Genomic DNA, 23,963 nt, shown 5'->3' with positions numbered 1-23,963 from the left:
ACATGGACAGCCACTCTTAACAATAACCTGGATTATAAGTCTAAGAACCTGAGCTGGAAGACTTTAGAAGCCGCCTCTAGCTGTTGTCTGTTCTGGCTTCAGAAGATCGCCTGAGTTGTTATCCCCTCCCCCCATCTTCCCTTAGGCCTCCAGCGACAAGTTCACCAGCTTCCTGAAGTACAAAGTTCAGAGATGAACAAAATGGTCAGCCAGGTGATAGAAAGTCCAGGACTGGAAGTGGGCAGAGCTGGGGCCACCAGCTCTCCTCTCTGGCCCAGAAGAGAGACACCAGCTGCCCCTGCTCTGGGCCTGTCCTTCCAAGGCTGTCCCTAGCCCTTATCCCCCAGTATACAGCTTCTGTGCCTTCTCTGCCAGGCTCTCTTAGATATGAGGCGCAGTACAGGGGTGGCTGCCGGGCTCTCCCTGACTGCAAATTTCCATCTCACCAGGAGCACTGGCCATGGAGAAGGAGCGGGAAGGGCAGGGCAGGGCTCACCTCGGCCCCGGCTGCCCTCCTTGGCACGCCGGTACTGGTTCAGCTCTTTGGTGAAGTCGTCATAGTCCTCCTTGCCCATGTCCTCCTCTTCCTCCCCCTCGTACTCCCCATACTGCTCACTCTCGTAGTCCTCGTACATGCTGTAGCCCTTGCTATCCATCTTCGAGTAGGACTTCTTGGGCAGGGGCGTGTTGTGTGATGAGGAGTACTGCTGGTGGGACTGGTTCAGGAGACAGGAGGGAGAAGAGAAGGTGAGCCAGTACCCTTGGCCTGGGTCAGGACCACTGAGGTCACCTCCGTTCTCAGAACCTGTGAATCTGGGCATCTCTATCACCCCTGGTTTACCACTGGTTCTTGGTCTCTCTGCAGACCTGCATAACCTGACAGGCAGGGGGACAGCAATGGACCCACGTCTGTCTTTAAGAAAAGAACCCAGGGTTGGGGATTTAGCTCAGTGGTAGAGTGCTTGCCTAGCAAATGCAAGGCCCTGGGTTCGATCCTCTGCTCCAAAACAAACAAACAAACAAAAAAGAAAAGGGCCAAGATGTGGAAGGAAAGGAGAAACACGAGCCCACCCTAGCAAACCAAGGACAAAGATGCAGAGCAAGCACGCCTGGGCAGGAGCCTGGAGGAAGGAGGAAGGGTCCAAGCTTGTCCAAGCTTTCCCTAGGGCCTTGGATTCCAATGAATGGCCTACCATGGCCATAGCAGACTGCTATTCCAAAGACACTTCCCAAGATGCCTTTCAACAGGTAAACAGACAAAGTGTAGCATTTAGACAATGAGGCCCACCGTAGCAATGGAAGCTACAAACAACGAAAACACTTTACTATTTTGAGACAGGGGCTTAAGTAGCCCAGCCTGGCCAGGAACACTATCTTTTTGGAGAGGGAAAGAGGGAAGAGGATTTCAAGATAGAGTTTCTCTACAGAGCAAGTTCTAGGATAGATAGCCAAAGATACACAGAGAAACCCTGTCTCAAACAAAGAAAGAAACAGACAAAAAGACAAGGTTTCTCTGTGTAGCCCTGACTGTCTTAGAACTTACTATGTAGACCAGGCTGCCCTGACCTCCCCTCAAAAATCTGCATGCCTCTGCCTCCCCAGTGCGGGGAGTTCCATCCTGGCCTGGAACTCTTGATCTGTCTCTATATCCCAAGTGTTGGGATTATAGGCCTATATAATCAATCATACCTGGCTTTAATTAAATCCACATTGCTAAGACAGGGTGTGATGGCCCATCTCTGTAGTTCCATCCACATAGGAGGGTGAGTCAGACAAACTGCTTGAGCCTAGGAGTTTAAGACTGCCCTAGGTTGCAGGACTGTGGTGCCACCACTCAGGAAGGATTTCTGTGAGTTCAAGGCAAGCCTGGTCTACAAAGTGAGTTCCAGGACAGTCAGGGCTGTTACACAGAAAAACCCTGTCTCACAAAACAAACAAACAAAACAGATTGCCCTAGGCAACAAAGTAAAGATTTGGTCTCAAAATTGAAAGCAAAATAAACAACCTCTCAGTATACTGTTAAGGAAAAGCTAGGCAGATCCAAATGCTATAAAATGTAGGATTTGGTGGCTCTGGTGACAGGGAGGAGGAGCGTGGGGCATTAGAACAGCAAACCTACAGCAACCAGCTCAGGAAACTAAGCCAAGCAAGGAATACAAGTGGATACTAATGTGGCAACATCCACTCATGGGCTGTAACACCGTGGCATACGTGTGCAACACTTCAGTGATGGCCAGGCTCAACTAAAAAAAGAAAATGTAAGACCCAGACACAGGGACACACAGGCACTCAAGCTCAGGGTTATAACCAAACTATCCCCTAGCATGGAGAAGACACCCTTCTGCACTAATCTGTCTGGATCACTGTACTACACCCTCCATTATCTGCGGTGGTGCATGATGCTGCCACAGGAAAGGCTTTAAAAAGTGCCATCATGGGGCTGGAGAGACAGCCCAGCAGTTAAGAACACTGGTTGCTATTCCAGGAACTTGAGTATGGCTCTTTGCACCTATAGAGACTCACAACTGTAAGTAGCTCCAGTTCCAGAGGCTGTGACTCACTCTTCTGGCTTCTGCTGGCACCAGACATACATATGGTGCACAGACAGACATACAGGAAAACAGACACATAAAATATTTTTTGTTTTTTGCTTTTTTTGCCCCCTGGAGCTAAGGACCGAACCAAGGTCCTTGTGCTTGCTAGACAAGCACTCTAACACTGAGCTAAATCGCCAACCCCAAAATATTATTTTTTAATTAAAAAAGGTGCCATCACACTCTTCCTAGCCTGTGGTTTTATTTATTTACTTTTATTTCTTTGTTTTTTAAGACAGGGTTTCTCTGTGTAGTCCTGGCTGTCCTGGAACTCCCTTTGTAGACCAGGCTGGCCTCGAACTCAGAGATCCACCTGCCTCTGCCTCCCAAGTGCTGGAATTAAAAATATGCACTACCATTGCCCCACCTTGCCCATGGTTTTTGTTTTTGTTTTTTGTTTGTTTGGTTTGGTTTTCTGAGACAGGGTTTCTCTGCAGCTTTGGAGGCTGTCCTGGAACTCACTTTGTAGACCAGGCTGGCCTCGAACTCACAGAGATCCACCTGCCTCTGCCTCCCAAGTGCTGGGATTACAGGCGTGTGCCACCACCACCCGGCCTAGCCCATGGTTTTAAAAGACAGGTTTTTGCTGTATAGCTCAGGCAGGGCTCCAACTTTACGGTCGTCTGAACGTAAACGGCCCCCATGAGCTCATAGGGAGTGACTATTAGGAGGTGCGGCTTTGTTGGAGTAGGTGTGGCCTTGTTGGTGGAAGTGTGTCACTGTGGAGGCCATCTTTGAGGTCTCCTATATGCTCAAGCTACACTCAGTGTCTCAATTCACTTCCTGTTGCCTGCTGATGAAGGTGTAGGACTCTCATCTCCAGCATGGCCCACTATGATGATAATGGTCTATGCCTCTGAATTGTAAGCCACCCCATTAAATATTTTCTTTTATAAGAGTTGCTATGGTCATGGTGTCTCTTCATAGCAATAGAAACCCTAAGACAAACTTTACTTATTTATTTTATATGTATGAGTATTTTGATGCGTGTATGCACCACGTGCATGCAGTACCCACAGAGGCCACATCTCCCAGAACTGGAGGCACACATAGTTGAAGCTACCACATAGCTGCCGCATCTTCTGCAAAAACAGTGCATGCACTTAACCACTGAGCCATTTCTCCAGCTTCTGGGCTCCAACTCTTGATCTTTCTGCCTCAGCCTTCCTAGTCCTGGGATTACTAGTTCGTGCCCCCATTTCCTGTTTGTTTTTATTTTCTATTATTTAGTATTAGTAGTGTGGCAGTGGTCCATGGCTACGAGCACAGCAATCACTACACCACAGAGCTACATCCCCAGCCCCTGTTCTTCCTTACAAGTTTTTTTGAAAGAGAAAGTATACACACACTGGACAAATGATGTAAATTTATGGTTAAATTCAGAGTTGTAATGGGGTATTTAACTTCTAACTGCGCAGCCCTGGAGATAATTTACTCTACACGCCACTTCATTCTCTTGCCAATTTCCCATAAAAGGTCACTTATGAACAGTGGAAAGCAGTCATCCATGACCCGGATGAGTTAGACATACTGAGTCCTGCCGAGCCATGGGGGAGACTCGACACTGGGAAAACTCAGGAGCAGGCCTTGTGAAGAAAGCCACTGCCCTGACTCAAACCCATACATTCCAACCCTCTGTTTCCTCAACCATAAAACAGGGATGGAAACAATACCACTGTCTCTGGGCTACCATCCACCTGTCCCATTCCAGAAGGCATGCGACAGTGTCACTCACCGGTGCGTATGGCGGGCTATAGTCCCGGTACTTGCGGTGACTCTTCTCACTGGGGCTGAAATCGGAGTCATCGGAGAAGTCCGAGAAGTCGTCACTGGACGAGGCATGGCGCTGCGATGAGAGGGGCCGCTGTGAGTGAGTGGGGCTGGCTGTCACCCCGGCACAGCCAGCCCCAGGACAAGCAATGCTGGAGTGTGCCTGCAAGGACTCTGTGCTCTGCCTGAAAACTCCTCACCTGAGGCACTCAGCAGCAACAGAGCGTAAGCTCCAGACGTGATAACTGTCCTCAGGCCCTGCTCCTAAGAGTGCCTCTGGCAGGCAGGTGGGCTCTGGGCCAGCAGTGGACAGGTGTGTGGGGAACCCTCAGGGACCTACTTTGTGCTTGGATTTCCGCCTCTTCTTTGACCTCCGCTTCTCCTTCTCCCGCTCCTTCTTCCGCTTCCGCTTCAGTCTCCGGTGAGCCTTCTCCTCATCCGAGTCGCTGTGGTGCTTCTCCCCCTTCTCTCTCCGACTCCTCTCCTGTCCACCAGGGGCATCCTGGGTTTCCTCAGCCCCATCATCTTCCAGTTCGCCTTCTTCCAGCTCACCATCCTCCCTGCGAACCAACCCCAAACCACTGTGAACTCGGGGCCCGCAGGGGCCTTGAAGGCTCTGAGCTGGTGGGTACAGCTCTAGAGGCTGGGACAAACCCGAGGAGGTACAGGGCCAACTCTCATCCTGGGTCACGAGAGGTGAAGGGTTGTCACCAGCAGGCAAGGGGTACAGCTCAGTGGTGGGGTGCTTGCCTAACACACAAGACGCCGAGTCCCAGTCCTAGCACTCAAAAAATAAATAAAAAGCCAGGCTAATGAAAAAGCCAGGTGTGACACAACACACCTTTAATCCAAGCACTGGGGAGGCAGAGGCAGGAGGACCTCTGAGTTTGAGGCCAGCCTGGTCTTCAAAGAGTTCCAGGCTAGCCAAGGCTACATAGTGAGACCCTGTCTCAAAAACAAACCCCGCACTAGTAAACAAAAAGAAAGGTGCTGTGCTCACACAGGAACAAGCCTACTTCAGGAGCCCCCACCATTCCAGAGCCTAAGTGCTCTCAGCAGAAAAGCAGTAGGTCCTGTGGCCACTGAGCTAAGGAATGTGTTCCTGGGTACTGACTGCTAGAAGCCGAGTGGCCTTGCTGCCCAGCTCCCACAGAGCTCTTCTACACAGCATTACTGAGACCTACTAGACCACAGAAGTTCATTTGCAAGGAACCCCAACTGACACACTCTGGTATATGGAGATACACAGCAAACTGAACTTGTTCCAGGAGGAACCCACATGGTAGTCAGGTCCCACGCCTGCTGAGCCCTCCCTTAGCTAATTCTGTTCTCTCTCCCAGCTGACTCCCTCACCTTGACTCTAGGAACCCATTCCCACCCCTCTTAGGCAGTTTTCCTCAAGTTTTCAACACCCCCATGTCACTCAATGCTCAGCACTCTCCTAACCTAACAAGCTATGAGTCATCCAACACGTCTAACTAGCTATGGACAGGTTGGGGGGAAGGGGCAGATATCTATGGGTGGAGTCAGGGAGGGTCAAGAAAAGCAGCAGATGGGAAAGGAGTCCAATGTTCAAGTCAGACCCACAGACACAGATGTTGCTAAGTATAGGAGTTGGGAGAATGGAAAAATCTTTTAAATTTAGCTGGGTGTCATGGCAGACAGAGGCAGGCTGATCTCTTTAAGTTTGAGGCTAGGTTACAGTACCAGGCCAGCAAAAGTACACAGGGAGACCCTGCCTGGGGGAGGAAAAAAAAAAGAGAGATTTTAAAAGCTCTCAGCCCTGCCTGGTAGCACATGCCTTTAATCTCAGCACTCAGGAGGCAGAGATAGGAGGATCTCTATAAGATTCAGGGCAGCCTGGTCTGCATGGTGAGTTCTAGGACAGCCAGAGCTACAACTCTCAAAAGGCAAACAACTGAGCAGTGGTGGCTCACGCCTTTAATCTCAGCACTGGGGAAACGGAGGCAGGCGGATCTCTATGAGCTCAAGGCCAGTCTTGTGTACAGAGTGAGTTCTAGAACAGCCAATGCTACACAGAGAAATACTATCACAAAAAAAAAGAAAAAGAAAAAAAAAAGGTAAACAAAACAAGCACAAATTATAGTTTATAATTTCTCCCTCATCAGCAGGAAGGTCTTTGAATGAGCACACAAGTCCCTTCCACTTCAACTAATAAGGGTCAAGGAGAGATTACATGATAACAGTAGTAAGGGTGAGAGAATTGAAGCTGAACCTGGAAGAGTGCAGGCTGAAGGTCAGCCTGGGCTACTTGCCTAGAGTCTACCCCACACCACACCAAAAAGTAACTTTTAAAAATGCAATAGGCCAGGGGAAAGCTAACCAAAGAAAAGGGAATAGGGAACCGCCCTCCCAAGCGGCTCTGTAGAAGAAGGAAATAACCACTTGGAAGCCCTGAGGGTCACAAGGGCTCCAAGGAAACAAGAGCCTCTTTCCCCAGCCCTCCACAGCCCACTCCCAGCTTCAAGAGGCGCTTCTCTAATTAATTTAGAGCCCAATTCAAAAGAGCCAGGCCTGGCTCAACATCCAAGAGGCCTGGCCCCAAAGACATACAAAGTGGAGGTCAAGGACAACACTCAGACAGCAAGGCATAAGGCTCCTAATGCTTTGTCAAAGGCAACCACAGTGGGGAGGGAGGCCTTGTGTACCTCAGAGGCTCTCCACCTAAGTAGCTCAGCTGTGGGATCCCACCTGCACAGAAGACACAGCCAACTCAAGATGGGGTAGGGCACAGAGAAGCATTCCTGTCAAGTGAGGCACTCTGCAGGTTCAGCTCAGAACCAGCAGCAATGGGAAAACCTGACTAGGAAAACTGGTTTTGTCTCGAGGAAAAAGCTGTTACTCAGTGACATGGCCACTGGCCAGCGGTGATGGGAGCAAAGCCACCTAGTATCTCTGATGGGAACACTGTGGGTGGGCCAGGGCCACACCTCAAAGAGGAGGAACAGGCAGAGGTAAAGAGCAGGCTGGAGCCAGGCAGGCTGGGATTCCCTGTGAAGGTAAAGCTAATGGTCTTGGGCATGGGTACCCGACTACCTCCTTTTCCATAATTTCCTTGTAAGAAAATGGCAGGAACCACATGAAATTCAGCCCATCTGGCAGTCTTGGATAGGTCACTGGGCACAGGGCTATGAAGATAGAGATCTTGCCCAGGATCAGGTGAGGCTTTCCACTCTGTCCCCATGCTACAGCTGGCTCTGATGAAGGTGCCCCATTTCTAACACCCTGGGAACATGTGACAAGATCATCATGAACCTCAACTGTCATCAAGAATCATACAGCTTTCCTTCCAGAGCTTCTTCACTCTACAAAGACTTCAGCCCAACATTCTCACCGATAGCGTTGCTAAAGGTCCAGGCAAATCTGGGCTCAGCAAGAGCTACATGCACAAGCTTTTACAAAATGGACCAACACATGCTTAAAACTTTGTTTCCCTTGAATGGAGAGACCCTTAAAAATAGAATTTTTTTTTTTTTTTTTTTTTTTTTTTTAAATCTAGCTAGGCATGGCAATCTGTGCCTGTAATCTCACCCAGGAGGCTGAGGCAGGAGGATCTCTAGTTCAGGGCCAACCTGGGCTACAGAGCAACATCTTGTCTCAAAATGACAAAATAATAAAAAATAAATAAATGATAAACTGCTTGTGACTTGGAAGCGGCATTGGGAGGGTGACACCAGACTGGTCACTACATCTGCAGAGGCACTCAGCTGTGCTCTGTCCTCAGCCCCCAGAGATCTATATGATCTCTGCCATGGCCACCATGCTGCAGATGCCTTCCCAGCTAAGAGGCTTATGTATCAGGTCTGACTACTTCCTGCAGACTATTCACTAGAAAGGAAGGAGGCCACCGGGAGAGGGCGGATATCCCTAGGGCCAGGGACAGAAAACAGCTGGCAGGTTCACGAAATGGCACTGTAACAGGCTGCCAGAAAAATCCTGTCAGAGTGGGATTAAATACCGAGGGAATACGCTTAATAGATGGTGACATACTCCCCCAAGAAAAGTGGGAGAAGCCCCACTGCACTAATAGTTTCAATCTAGCCCTACCAAACCCTCTTGAGACAGGTGCTCGGGGAGAAAACTCTACAGCTGGGCTGCAGAGACTGCGTTATTTCCCCAGCATTGACTAGCAGTTCACCCGCTGCCTGCCTGCCTGCCTGCCTGCGGCTGGAGCCACTTCCAGGACCCCTAAAGACAAGAACCAGCCATCCCAGGCCACTGCCTGGCCAGCAGAGAGAAGTGGGAACAGGACAGACAACACCTCCTTTTCTGCCTCCAACTTCCTGAACAAAGCTTCCAAGTTTCCATTTTTGGAGCTCACTGCAGCTCCTCCTTGGTCAAAGAATACACCTAGATGTCCAGTCTAAGTAACACCTCCTGGGTCAAACCCCCCAGGGTCCTTAGCTTGCCAACTCATACAGCATGGGCTTCCCAAAAACACTCAGTAAGGAAATGTGGTGTTTCCAAGCAGCTCAGGGACAGACCAAGACTTCCTACGGACCAAGTGACAACCAGCTCTGCCTCCTCCCTAGGATGGGCTCTCACCTGGACAATGAGACAGCCTTACACACATTTCCAGAGTGGGAGATTAAATAACAGACAAAGCCCTGCACAAAGAGTAGCCATACAGTAAGCAATAGAGTAGAAGCTATACTTGTCCAAAAAGGAGCTAGTACGCCAGATGAGACAGCAGCATCAAGAACTCAGCTATCCTCAGCTGGCCGGGTGGCGGAGGTGGTGCACGCCTGTAATCCCAGCACTCGGGGGGCTGAGCCAGGCGGATCTCTGTGAGTTCGAGGCCAGCCTGGGCTACAGAGCGAGTTCCAGGACAGGCACCAAACTACACAGAGAAACCCTGTCTTGAAAAACAACGTTATCCTTAGCTACAGAGCAACTTTGAGACCACCCTGGGCTACACGAGACTGTCTCAAAAACCAGAACCCAAAGAACAAGATAAAATAGTACCAGAGCACACAACAAAGAGAAGCCTGAAGGAGTTGGCATGTGACCTGGGGAACAGGCATGGGCGGAAGCGACAGCCAGTTCTTCTTGGGGGACATTGCTGACTGCCCGCCAACAAGTGCCCATTTCATTGAGGCCATCCTCTCTCAACCAAACCTGCTGCAAAATTGTCTCCATTTGCTCAACTAATCTACACGGGACCACAAAGCCTCAGAATGTCTGACCAAGAGAAAAAAACAGGCAGAGCTAACAAAGAGGACAGTGGGACCAATCAAGCTTGGTAGAAAAAACAAAGACCCCACAAGCACAAGGAATCTTGTAGCTCTCAGCAACTCTATCCATAAAGACTGTTGAAGCAAGCTGAAAGCCAGGAGCCTGTGGCTCTGGTTTACATGGGGGAGGAGGGAGAGAGACACCACACCACAAAACAGAAGTGGAAGGAAACTCATGGAACAGTGGCTGTTACCTGAAGCTCATGAGGCTGCTAGGTTAATGTGAAGGTCGGGGTTATGATCATTAACTGACCCGATTCTCAACAAACTGCCTAGGTAGGCTCTTAATGACCCATTAACTGGGGACAAAAATCACAAAAATTTAAGGAGGCCCTGCCTCTTCAAATGCTTAACAAATAGGCCTAAGTGCAGAAGTCAAGGATCTTGGCCCGGCCCTGTAGGACAGGTCAGTCACTAGGAACAAGGCACAGAGCCTCTCCTTTAGAAAGCTGGCCTGGACTCATAACTAAAGAAGCCTCCCTCCCCGACCCATGACCTTCCCTTGATCTAGGAAGTGGTACAGCAGCCAAGGGGGACAGCACTGAGGGCTTTGCAGAGCTAGGAGAGCCCTGAAGCAAGCCTCTGCACCTCACACATGTTTGTCAGTGTCCTTACTACCCAGTTCATCAACCAGAAACCAAGAACAAGTGGGCTCTGTTGCCCTCCCCTTGACATGTGTAGGCACAATCATAACCTGCTCTGTGATGTCATGCCATCTCCATGGTAACATGCCTGCCTTGTGACAACCAGATGAACCAACCCCAGGAAGAAAGAGACCTCCTGATGCCAGTGCATGGATCTGAACCACCTACAGCATGCCACACAAGGAACGTCCATGCAGACTGAACCGAGACTGGGTATTTCAGGCACTTAATGGCTAACTACTAATTTTGCTAAGAATAACGGAGGTTTTCAATATACATGCATATCCTTAGCCAGGCATTGTGGCATACTCCTTTAATCCTAGCACTCTTGGGAGGCAGAGGCAGGCGGGTGTCTGTGAGTTAAAGGCCAGCCTGGTCTACAGACAGAGTGAGTTCCAGGACAGGCTCCAAAAGCTACACAAGAGAAATCCTACCTCATAAAAAACAAAACCACTCACACGCACGCACATTGAAAAAAAAAAAAAAAAAACGGGAAGGAACAAATATGGCAGGCTAGGGCTGGGCGACATCTCTCTGACCTACTTCTTGTATCCTGGGGTCCTGGGCAGTCTGAAGGCAGTCCGCACTGCTCACTGCTAACATCTACACCTCCATGCTGAACTCATCCTTTTCTCCTCTCCTTACCACCTCAATTTTACAGACAAGCAGACTGAGGCTAAGAAATGGAAAGAAATCTGCCTATAGGGTCACAGCAAGAAACAGAATTAGAAATAGAAATCAGAACTCTGACCCCAAAGGCTAGCTCTTAATCTCTAGCCTTAAGATAATAGAAATCATAATCATCTTGTACAGGAATGAGTTATTAAACAGACAAAATATGCAACATGTATATGAAATGACAGTATTCCAGAAATGTCAAAATGAGACAGGAGGGCTGGAGAGGCGGTTCAGCAGGGAAAGACTCTTGCCTCTGGTGATGCAAGCTGTCAGGATCCAGGATCTGGTCCTCCATCAGATCAGGACGGCTTTACTACAGAGTAAGACATAGTCTTGGGGTGGGAAAGGGGGGTTAGCAAGCAATGCAAACCCCAAAGAGGAAACTGCAAAGTGCCCTAAGGAAACGCACACTTGTATTCACAAGCTGCAGCCCCCACATTGTGGTCCATTCAAGCACGAACCTCTTAACTCAGAAGCTTCAAATCAACTGCTTAAGGAAGCCAGTCCAGAGGAACCTCCCAGATACAAAGTTGCCATTTCCTTTGTGGGAGTAGCTATTGTCTGACTCCCACCAATTGGCAAACAGCCAAGACACATGGCTCTTTCAGACCATCAGCAACTATCACACCCTTTGCAAGCCACAGGATACCAGCTTAGGAGCTTCCGACAGTTCGAAGGCAAAGCTACCTCATTCCCAATACTCAGGAAAGAAATGTCTAATATGTCTAATTAATCTGAAGAAAGGCTCACCTTGTAATTTTTTAGGGGAATCAATTGCCACCCAATATACTGAGCCTTGTGCACACCGGACAAGCACTCTAGCACTGAGCTATATTCCCTGCCTGTGACTTTGTGTTGTTTTTTGAGACATGGTTTCTCTGTGTAGCCTTGGCTGTCGTGGAACTCACTCTACAAACCAGCCTGGTCTCGAGATCCACTTGCCTTCACCTCCCAACTGCTGGGATTAAAGGCCGTGCCACCGCCCAGCTTGACCTTAAAAAATTTTTTTTATTTATGTGTATATATATGGACCTGTACACATCTGTGTGGGTGCCAGAAGGTGGCAGATAACCCAGTTATAGGTAGTTGTAAACCACCAGATGTGGATGCTGGGAACAGAACTCAGGTTCTTTGGACAAGGATCAAGTTTTCTCAACCACTAAATTAGGGCTTTTTGTTGTTGTTTGTTTGCTTTTGGGGTTGAGACAAGGTTTCTCTGTGCAGCCCTGGCTGTCCTGGAACTCACTTTGCAAACCAGGCTGACCTCGAACTCACAGTTCCAAGAATTTTGATGCCCTCTTTGAGCAGCAGGCAGACACATGCTGTACCCAAAACATTCATACAACATGACATAAATCTTAAAAAACAAAACACACACACAATAAAAACTTCTGAGGAGCTGCAATTAACTGCATATAGCTGTCTGCTGGTGCCCTGTATAGTGGCGTCCTAAGGAAAACTAAGCCCCAATGTGTCTCTGTCTCTGTCTCTCTCTGTCTCTCTCTCCTTTTTGGGTTTTTTGAGACAAGGTTTCTCTGTGCAGCTGTGTGCCTTTCCTGGATCTCACTGTAGACCAGGCTGGCCTTGAACTCACAAAGATCCACCTGCCTCTGCCTCCCTTCCCAGTGCTGGGATTACAGGCGTGCGCCACCACCGCCCGGCGTCCCTGTGTCTCTTAAGAAAATCAGGAGGGCCAGGCAGTGGTGGCGCACGCCTGTAATCCCAGCACTCGGAAGGGAGGCAGAGGCAGGTGGATCTCTGTGAGTTCGAGGCCAGCCTGGTCTACAAAGCGAGTTCCAGGACAGCCTCCAAAGCTACAGAGAAACCCTGTCTCAGGGGGAAAAAAAAGAAAAGAAAATGAGGAGGGCAATTATCCACCTACAGTGGACATTTAGTCAAGCAACTCTAGAGTCTGGTCCCAGCTGCCTAGGGTTAGGTCACAGAAGGATATATTAGCTGTGGTCACTTCTAGAGCTGGGCCTCAGGAAGACTTTGGTTACTTCTCATGAATCAAAACCCCATCCATGAGGGCTGGGGATATAGCTCAGTGGTAGAGCACTTGTCCAGAACATTCTTGGTTCAATCTCTAGTAAAAAGGAAAAATCCATCCATCCACTTTGCAGCTGAAAAGCTTGAGCCTGGATCTCTACATGCCCAGGCACAGAACACAAGGATGACAGACCCTCTTGCAGTCTGGGAGGCTGACAGCGATGTCCACCTCTGCAGGACCAACTTTACTTGCCATACCTGCACTTCCCATCTGCTCCCATATAAACATACTGTGGCCACTGTGTGCAAAGGCCAGCAAGCATGGTCAAGGGCCCAGAGTATATATATACTGTCAGCTTTTTGCAGGCCACATGGTCCATCTCAATTTCTCAGCTCTGCCATTTGCTACTGAGGATAATACAGATGGGCATGCTTATGCTGATAAACTTGGCCTATAAAAATTGACTTGGGACAAGGGCAAAGGTCTGCAAAGTCCTATACTAGATGGACGGCTTTCAATTTTTATTTACTTTTTCTTCTTTCAATTTCTTTTTTTGCATTACTGGGGCTAGGAATGGAACCCAGAACTTTGTACATGCCAGGCAATTTGCAAAACACCCCTGGCCACGTCCCTTGCCAGTTCCCTTTTCTATTTCTATCTTGACAGGGTCTTGCTAAAGTTACTCAGGCACCCATGAGCTTAGCTCAGGCAGGCCTTGTAATCCTCTTGCCTTAGCCTCCCAGGAAGCTGAGACTATAGGCCTGATCATCATGCCAGGCTCAAACTTTCTGCCCTTGACCTATAACTCCTTTTACATTTTGTGTAAAATGTAAAGGAAGTTTCATTTAATTACATTCCTTTCTACCCTCTTCTGATCTTTGTCTAATATGAAGACACATCAATAACTGACCTTCACAGACCACTAATGATCACATCCTACAGTGTGAAGAGTACTATACCAGTGTGAGGTATGGTGAGTATGGTGGTACAAGCCTTGAATCCCAACCCGGGAGGTGGAGACAGGCAGATCTCTGTGTTTGAGGCCAACCCGATCTATATATTGAGTTTAGAACCTGTCTCAAAACAACAAAAAAGTACTATACCACTGCACTGGGAGGTTGAAGCAGAAGGACTACTTCAAGTTTAAGGCCAGCCCGAACTGTAGAATCAGACCCCATCTCAAAACAGAAAGAGGACTAAAGACATGGTTCAGTGGTTAAGAACACCAAATGCTCATCTAGACGACCTGGGCAGTTCCCAGCCCCCAAGTAAGTATAACAACTCCTGCACTAATGTGAACATGCCAACAGACAACAAACACACACACACACACACACACACACACACACACACACTTTAAAATAAAACTAATGGAAAAGAGAGGAGTACTGTAGCAGACTTAGGACAGCTCAGTGGGGAGAGACAGCATCTGTCACATATAGCCTCCAGCGCTTTCTGTGACTAGATCTTATTGCTGATTTCCCACCAAAGGTTAAGAAGCTTATGTGGAAGTCTGCAGCAGGGACTGATGGCTATCACCCTTTGACCTTTCCACTCACAAAGGTACAGCTGTGCTACAAACTGAGACCCAGCGTCAAAAAGCCAAAGGGCACAGTGGAACACACCTGCAATCCCAGCACTTAGGAGACAGAGGCAGAAGGACTGCCTTACATAGGACTCAGCATGGTAAGATGGCCAGTGTTCTATGCCAACAAGGGATACTGTGTGAGAACCTCTCTTGTTAAAACAGCCAAACCAACAACTACTAGGAGCTAGCCAGGCAAACTGGCTACATTTGTGATCCCAGCATCCTGAAGTCTAAGGAAGAACATCACTTAGAGTTGGAGGCCAGTATGACCTAAACCGTGAGACCTTGTCTCACAACAAAGCACAAGGGCAACCAAGGGCTGGGGATGCAGCTCTAGCAGAGCAAACACCTAGCAGGTGCTGGGCCTTCCTCCCCTCGTTCTGAAAACAAAACAGAACAATGAAACATTTGATTTCCAATCAAAATGCAGGACAAGGGGGTTGGGCATTTAGCTCAGTGGTAGAGCACTTGCCCAGCAAGCTCAAGGTTTGATCCTCAGCTCCCAGGAAAAAAAAAAAGTGCTTGCTTTCACATATGCAATGGCTTTTCCTCTGAAGCAAGTAGTTAGGCACAAATGCAGGACAAGCCTTGCTGCTGAATAAGCATAACCCTCAGGGACTCGGCCAAATTACAAGGGGTGACAGACCCTGGAATCCAGGAGGCCTGGCACTCAGAGATTCAGACCAGGAAGGGATGGCTGAAGCAGAGCAAGGAGGTGGGGATAAGAGTGAGGGTTGGCTTTGGATCCCCAGCTTCCTGGTTCTCAGGGGGCCAACCTCAGCTGGAACGCTGACTCACTCCACTCTTAATTGCAAAGGCAAGCACATGCCAGTACAGCAGGCACTGGCTCAAGACAGCAGGACATTTTAGCATCCAGAACAAGCACTGAGAAACAGGAAGTGCCACAAGATGGCTTCCATCGACTTCAGTCCCCCACAGGCTCCTTTCAACTAAGAAAGCTGCCCAACCCTGAGAGGTGCAGGATGAGTAAACCTCCCTCAGTCACACACATCCTGCTCTATTTACAGACAGGGCTGCCGGCGTTCTATTTGGAATTTCCTCCTGGTAAGGAAGAGGCACTGAGCCGCAGCCACTGCGTAGGTGCTCTGCAGGGCCCACTGGCCTGTGGTGACCCTGACAAGTGGGCACCGGTGCTGGAGGGCACTAGCCCTGAACAGCAGCAGCAACTTCTAAATACCCACTCTTCGTTCACATCCTGTTGCCACCTCCAGTGTTCAGAGATGTCACCACCTGCCTAACAAACAGGGAGCTGAGCCACCAATCAACACAGCTGAGGCAGGGAAAACAGTATGGGTCCCTATCAGGAGCAATTTGGCCAAGAGAAACAAGCTAATTCTAGCAGACAACCTCCATCCTGCTAATGAAAAATTATCTCTATGATGATATAGCTGTAACTAGCACCAACCAATAGTAGGTCATGTCTTCATTTGTTACACCAGCCCCCCCAAAAATCACCTCTGTGGGCAATGTGCCTGAAATTGATTTTGAAACCACCTCACCTCACCACATAGCACTATCACTACACTAATGCTGCACTGGGTCTAACAGTGTGCCCAGAACATTCACAGATGCAACAGAGCTTTGTAGCAGATGTGGCCTTGAAACTAGGAAAGCCAGAGCTGGAAAGTTTGGCTCCCTTTGAGCAAGTTCATTTTTTGGCCTTAACTTATCCAAACAGGCAGCTTGCCACAGCCTATGAGGCCTTAATTATGTAACTGACTCCAGACCATTTCCTCCATTACCTCTGCCAATGAGCAGGCTGCTCCTTCAGGTCCTCAAAGCACTCAGTATCAACTGCCAGAATGCAGCAACCTTCCTGTTTCCCTCTCATCCTGGCTGTGCACCCCAGCAGTGGGGAGGTACAGCCAAGGGCCTGGCTCAACTCAAGCCTATCACTTAAGATCCCATAGCAGGGCAGAACCAGTCACTCTGATACTACTAGAAGATTCCATCCGCATAGACTACATGTAGGTTCCCTGAATTTGGTTGGACTTAAAGCTATCCACAGACACCTGGAGACAGTTTAATCAGTGACTTTCAACAGAGGTGGTCACTGGAAAAGAATCCCTAAACATCACCTCCATGAAAAAGGTTTCTAGGGACGCCACAGAACAGTGAAGAACCTGAGGTGGTTCTGAGACAGCCCACAGGGAAGGTAAAGGACTCAAGAGCACTGGGTGGGCAAGGGTGGAGGCAGTGCCAGGGCCTAGGAACCTGTCCTAGAGTTCAACTATATGGAAACACTCACTCAGGAGCCATACAGTTCACCTCTAACTTGCCAGGCAGAGCAGTCAGGGTTGTCTTATTCCCCACAAAATTTCCCCTTGGGATAAATCTTCCTGAATAAGGCAAAACCACATGGATGATTTTCTAAAACTTCCAGAAAACTGTCTAATCAAGAATCAAAAATCTAAACCTTAGAGTAAATGAAGGAAAGCCCTAGAAGATAGACTAGGAGTTAGAAAGCTCTTACACGGAATCACTCTCTCTCTGGAGGAGTAAACTGGAGAAGGGGTGAGGGCCTCTGACTGGAGCGTCCGCACTGTCATGGTCAAAGCCCATTGTGCTCCTACAGGGAGATTTTTTACTTGCTTTCAAATTAAACTTTTCATCCAGAGGAAACAAAAACTTCCAAGGTTACAAAGTATATATATATATATGCTTTGCTGTTAAAATCAGGGATTCCAAGTGACACCCTTTTCTTTTGCTTTTGCAACATCCATTAATTTCATTATTAACTAATACTGGTACATCAGTTTAGGGAGGAAAAAAAAGGTACTACTGTGACATTTCAAAAATAAGGAAGACCTAAACAGAGCTGACTTAATATTGGGGACTCCTTTGCCAACAAAACAACAAACCCTTGTGTGGACATACTAAGAGCTGTTTAAAATGTTGGGAGGAAACATTTACAAAAGGAATTCCATTTCCTTCTAACTTTTTATTTTTAAAGTTTAAACCTCCTTTTTCAACTCAGTAATCCTAAACTCGTGGACTGGAAGGAAGGGTTATCGGTTGGCACCCAGTTTCTGCTCCGAGCTCCTAGAGGAGGAATTTTACACAAGATGGGAGCAATCTTCAAATGTTTTTTCCAGCTGACCCAGCGCACTGGACAGTGTGTTGAGTTCGTGCTTTAGACATTTTGCGCAGGAATACTGCATGTTATGGAAACTTCTTCCTTGGACAACTGATTAGACATCAGACCACCATTGCATGGCAGGTAAAACTGTGAATACATTAAAAGGAAGAAAACAAGTGGCCTGACAAACGGCAGCTTACATGCTCAAGTGCGGTGGCCATCGCTTGTGAGAACGAAGAGGGAAGCGGCTCCTTTGGCAGGGACTAGGCTCATGTGTGAGGAAGACTTCTCTAACAAGGTACCTCAGGGACCGACAGTGGGCCAGGGACATGGAACTTCACCGTGTTTTGTCTTTTAACAGAAGAACGAATGCTTGTAAACACGTTAGAAGGACAGTGTTAGGTCCTGCAAGTCACTGCTCTTGTTTGTGTTGTTGATGTTTCTTTTTAACTTGAATGTGTAGGATGAGGGGCACTGAGGACCGGGGTGTGCTCTCCAACATGACTGGGCGTGTAACACGTTTTACATCAACTTTTCACGGTCAGGCATGTGCTTTCGAACAAAGAGCAGTGGAGACAGGAGAGATCAGGGTTTGACACAGTTTACAGATACATTTTGTGCTTAGACAGTACTTTACAAATGACTTGCTCAATTTAAATGTCTATCACTGTAAGAAACATTCGAGTAAAATAAGGAAATTGGACCTGCTTGAAACAGTCTTTTTGGGGAGGACAAGGGATATGACCTTAACTTGAATAGAAGTAGAAACCAAATCAGTAAGCTTGTCCCCTTAAGTAGCCACTTTGACATGAAGGCTGGAGACAAAGCAATGGGTGGATCTGGAAAGAGGGACACCAAGGGTCTGAAAACATACTGGGCCTTTTCCATGGATTTTTGTCATGTTACAGTAACACTTTTTTTTTTTTTTAAAGAAAACTGTGTACATCAATTTTTAAAAATTAAACACTGAAAGGATGTGCAAGTCTAAAAGGGCTCAATCGGGTTAGAATCCTGATTTGAACATAATAAATGCACTCTCAAGCATCACTTTGGTCTAAAGGCGAGGAGGAAGCAGGCAGGAAAGGACTAAAAGAGGGAGATAATTGAATTACTCAATAAAAGAGGCTACTTACCATCCCAACCCATTGTAAGACATACACTTCTGACATAAGAGAACTCCTTAGAGGTCGGATAAAGCTTGTAAGCACCTCTGAGTAAGGCACCTGCCCCGAGAGGGCCTGGAAGCCCACCGTGGGCTTAGCGAACAGACCTCCGCTAATCTGTTTATTTCCTTGAACTGTAGTCTGGCTGCGAAGGGCTGCGATTCCCAGGACGATACATTTAATTAGAACAAAACAGAAAAAAAAAAAAAAAAAAAGTAAAAAGCTCACCAAACTGCTGCACCTGTGTCTTTGAATGTGGGTGCCATTTCTTTTAAAAGGCAAAGGAGGGTCTGTGAAGGAGAAAGGGAAAACAGGACGTGGGAGTGGGGATAAAGGGCTGAGACCCTTGTCTGGAGGGGTACTCTGCGATTCCCCAGGCGGCTGCGAGCCATCTGTCCAGCGAATTCTCTCTCCACCCTACCCCACCCCCCACTGCCTGCAAGACTGGCTTTCCTGCCCACTGAAACCCACCTTTCTTTTTCAAATCTCCTCACTCCAGCCCCCAGGAGTCAGCAAACCCTTACCCCATACCCTTATGCTCCAGCAGGGCCAGCAGGGCCCCAAACCTCATCCTGAAAACGCTCGGGACTGTCCCCATTATCACCCGCCAGAGAAGGGCGTGGGGGAACCCACTTCGCATTTAATCAAGGACAAGGGGCGCCACATTTCACGTCCTGCCAAAGTACAAGGAGACCTCCTTTGCTCCCGTAGGAGCAATCGTACCCCATTTTACCCTAAGAAGAGGGGAGATGCCCCGGGGAAAGCGGTGGCCAACTTCCTCTCCCATCCACAGCAGAGAAAGCAACCTTCAACACCCCCCCCAACAAAAAATAAAATAAAATAAGGCTTAGGACTAAGGACCCTCTACCACTGTCACCTACCTACAAAAGAGAGGGGACCCTGAGAAAAAACAGGGCTTCCAAAAAAGGTCAAGAGCTTTCATCAGAAGAGCTGGAGATGCACCCCTTCCCTGCCTGCCTTCTAGAGGAGTAACTAGAAAATACCTCCCGCCAAAAAATGTGCACAAGAGCCCCCATCCTAAGGAGCCCTCCACAGAAGGTTGGAGCGAAGGCTGATCCGAACCCCCACTTTCTGCCTGCGTTAGATTCGGGGACCTATCCAAAATGGGCAGGGTATAACCTCCCCCAGGAGAAAGGATACTGTCAGGGACTGGGAAGACCCCCAACTCCGAACCCCTAAGAGAGGAGCTGCAAGCTGGAGATCTCCCTAAAACAAGGGACTCCGGGGGCCCCTCCCCCAAAGCCTTCCCCGAAGCCAGGCGACAGGCCGCTGACGGCCAGCTCCGAGCGCAGGGGCGGCCGAGGAGCCTGACGGGCCTCGGCAAGCCCACCCCCTTGGCGGCCCGTGCCCCGGGCGGGCGGACGGACGGACGGACCGGCGGGCGCGGGGGGTCCGGGGGGCGCCTCCTCACCTTCCCCTCAGCATGGCGCCCAAAAAAAGACAGAGCGAGAGCGAGGGAGAGCGGGCGAACGCCGCGAGGGGGGGCAACGCATGAGGCCGGGAGAGAAAGCGAAGCGAGAAAGAGCGAGCGAGTTAGAGACACCCACCGACCCCGCCCTTCCTCCTCCTCCTCCTCCTCCTCCTCCTCCTCCTCCTCCTCCTCCGCGGCCCGGCCCAACATGGCGGCCGTCCCCTTCCTCCTCCTCCTCCCCCCTCCCCGGGGGACGCTGCCCGGCCCAGGCCGGGGGGCCTGACCTGTCGTCAGGGAGCGGGAGGCGGTGGTGGAGGAGGTGCGGGGTGGCCGCGCGGCCGTCGGGGGAACACGGAGGAGGCGAAGGCGTTGATGGCGGCGGCGGCGATGGCGGCGGCGGCGACTCTGATGGCGGCGGCGGGGGGGTCCCGGGCGCGGCCTCCATCGTTCCTTTGAGGGGGAGGGGATGTTAATGCACGAAAAAGGACTGCTTGGGCGTGGCGGGAGGGGCACACTTGGGCTCTCCAAGGCTCCTGATGGGAACTGGGCGTCTGGCTGCCTGTCTATGTCTCTCTCTAGATACGGGGTATTTCTTTTTCGGTTTCGGAATCACCTCTGAGCCGACTTCCACGTAGGCCGCGCGGCCTAGGCCCCGGCGAGGCCGCCCGCCGCCTGCTGTCTCCGCGGCCCGCCCCTGCGATCACTCGCTCACGGGCACGGGACCCTCATCGGGGCGAGAGGTTCCCTCCCGAGACACACTCACACACACACACACACATACGGGCCCCCAAGGCCGGAGACCCGGGGGACACGGACACTGGTGGGTGGTTGGGTGTAATTAGCGCGGACCGCGCGCAACGGAGCAAGCGGAGGGGAAGGGGGAGAGAGGAGAGCGAGCAAGGGGATGGCTAAAAAAAAAAGTAGGGAGAAGAGGGAACGGGCTGCGGAGACGGGCCGACTGTCTGCCCGCCCTAGAGGCCCCAGCTGCCCGGCCCCCGCCGCGGTCGGGAATTCACACAAAATGGCGGCACAGCCGGGACGAGCACACAGGCTGAAGCCGGAGGAAGGGCGTGGAGGGAGGGGGTAACAGAGGCCCGAGAAGCGTCACGTGGAGAAGGGCAGGGACAGCCCGCCCGAAAGCAGGCGGAAAGAACCGAAGCGGAAGGGCGAGGTGGCGGAGAGACGGAAAGAGCCGAATGCCGCTGAGAAAAACCCGAGGGGCTGGAGTAAGCCGGAAAGAGCCGAAGGAAGATCTAGGTCACTGAAGGAACGTGAAGCGGCTCGAAGACCCACCTAAAGAACCGAGGGTGGTCGTGGGGGTGGGACTAGAGAAGGCACGGAGAGCCGGAAATAGCCGAAGCGCTTCGGGATTGGAGAAACCCGAGGACTTGAGATAATCCGGAAAGAGCCGAAGTCAGTGAAGGGATCGCAGCAAGAGGCGGAAGTAGCTGAAATAAGTCGAGCCGAGCGAATAGGAATTAGCGAATGAGCTGAACGGGTGGGGCTGGAAAGGCGATTAATTAATTCAAAGAGTAAATGACTTTCAGAAACTCGCCCCAGAGCAAGCGAGAAGAACCCAAATTGCTAGTCTGAAGGAAGGCGGGAAGAGCCGAAAGTTTTAGGTGGGAGAATGGGAGGGAAAAAAATTAACCGAAAGCCGGAGACTGGTCCCAGGAGTCGGACGTTTCCGAAGAGGGGCTGGAGCAGAGGCGGCCCGGAGATGACGTCACTACATAACTCGGGTGGTGGCGTCATCCCTGGGGGCGAGAAGGGCGGGGCCTGGCTATTCCAGGCGTAGTGGAAATCTTCTAGGTTCTTTAAACCACTAACGAAATCTTTTTGGCCCTCACCACCTGCCTAGACGGATGTTCCTAGTTTATAGATGGAGGCTGAAGCCGAAGGCTGAGGCTCAGTTGGCGTAAGATCATAGATTTTGGGCCAGGATCTGGGGAAAAGGCTCCGTTAGCAGTGCTTGGTTCTAGGCATACGTGAAACCCAAAGCTTCATCCCCAGCACCGGGTAGAACCGATTGCGGTGGCTCTGGCCTGTAGCCGCAGCACTGGGGGGCAATGGGGGGGGTAGGGGAGGCAGAAAAATGAGAAATTCAAGGTTATCCTGACCCACACGGTGAAAGGAGAGAAACGATTCTCGAAAGATACCACGTCCTCTTACCTCGCGCGGGATCACACATTAAATAATTTAAAAGTTAAGTCGTCCAATTCGATTCGCACCCAGAGATCTATGTTTTCATCGGTTCTTTCTACAGTGCCAGTTTCTGTGACAAAAGATGGGCACAGCCTCATCGTGGAGCTTAGTAATGGAAATTGCCCCTAAAGGGGAGAAAGTGGAAGCAAGAATAAAGGAAAAGACTGTACAGGCAGGGACAAGGAAGAAGAGAAAGTTCCAAAGGGAGGAAATAGTTCTTTTCACCCCTCTGATGACGCAGGTATCGCTTTGGTTCCCAAAAGAGAGAGAAAAGTGTACGAAGACAGGGCCTTGGGATGAAAGAAAATTCATTAACTCATCTGAGATGCATGTTGTGGGTGGTGGTGACATAAAATTAGTTCTGAAAAGCTAATGAGCCACCCATTTGAGACTGCTTGCTAAGAACCTCCTGATCTTTAGCCAAAGTATCTGTCGGGATTCAATCTCTAATTTCTTTGGGTGCAATCCAAACCCTTGTACTTGGTACACAAATTCTCTGAGACACCAGGCTCAGTTCCTATCCTAATCTAATAGAGCTCGCTCTCTCTCTCTCTCTCTCTCTCTCTTTCTCTCTCTCTCTCTCTCTCTCCCTCTCTCCCTCTCTCCCTCTCTCCCTCTCTCCCTCTCTCCCTCTCTCTCAACAGGGTCTCACTATGTAGACCAGGGTGGCCTCAAACTCTCAGAGATCTGTCTGCCTCTACCTCCAGAGCAGCATTGAGATTAGCCACACCTCAGGCTATTCTCTTACATACAATGTCTCTAAGAGCAGATCTTTTGACCTGCTCATAACTAAATTATCTAAAAGTATCTATATAGCCTGGCAGTGGTGGCACACGCCTTTAATCCCAGGGTGAAAAAAAATCTAAAAAATAATAAACTGGGCAGCAGTGGCACACACCTTTAATTCCAGCACTTGGGAGGCAGAGACAGTCGGATCTCCCTGAGTTGGAGGCTAGCCTAGTCTACAGAGCAAGACCCTGTCTAAAAAAAAAAAAAAAAAAAGAAAAAGAAAAAAGAAAGGAAGAAAGAAAAGAACAAATAATAATAAACAAACAAACAAAAAAGGAAGAAGAAGAGAAAAGAAAAAAAACCCAGCAGGCAACATGGCCAAACAGGTGCATGACAACCTGATTTTGAGCCCCTGAACTCACACAAAAATGATTCAGTTTTGTGGTATACATCTGTAATCCTAGTACTCTGGCAGACATAAGACAAGGCAATAAAGTTGGCCTGGAGCTCCTGGGTCAAAAGACTGCCTTAATAAGGTAAAAGGAGAGAAACCACTAGTGGCTAGTAGAAGAAACCCCGAGCGAATGAGGTTCTGAGGGAATGTATTATTGACATGGGCACGGCCATGTCAAGGACCCCAAAGCCTCACACCCTTCCGTCCTGGTTCTTGTGACTAGTGTTAGTGTGTACAGAAAATGTCCACCATAGCTTCCCCCCATAGTTACAGTCTGAAGACTGCTGCCTTAGGAAGACTTCTCCTATAGACATTAGCTAAACCTGTCTCTTTGATCGAGTTGTACACCATAAACCTGGCC

At 49.5% G+C, this 23,963-nt stretch overlaps 1 protein-coding gene across 1 annotated transcript in view; it reads right to left on the bottom strand.

Annotated features, from left to right (window-relative positions):
* The window catches only part of Zc3h4 (zinc finger CCCH-type containing 4), a 37,624-nt gene extending 16,837 nt beyond the window's left edge, over positions 1-20,787 (bottom strand). Inside the window, 4 exon segments of the mRNA XM_036186747.1 lie at positions 497-716; positions 4,330-4,440; positions 4,705-4,924; positions 20,499-20,787. Of these exon segments, the coding sequence (XP_036042640.1) occupies positions 497-716; positions 4,330-4,440; positions 4,705-4,924; positions 20,499-20,659 (712 nt within the window). The 5' untranslated portion in view covers positions 20,660-20,787.
* Between the last annotated feature and the right edge of the window lie 3,176 nt (positions 20,788-23,963).

This window comes from Onychomys torridus, chromosome 1, assembly GCF_903995425.1.
Source record: "Onychomys torridus chromosome 1, mOncTor1.1, whole genome shotgun sequence".
NCBI lineage: Eukaryota > Metazoa > Chordata > Mammalia > Rodentia > Cricetidae > Onychomys > Onychomys torridus.
The sequence above is the reverse complement of the archived record's forward strand: the minus strand, read 5'-3'. Positions and strand labels throughout refer to the sequence as shown.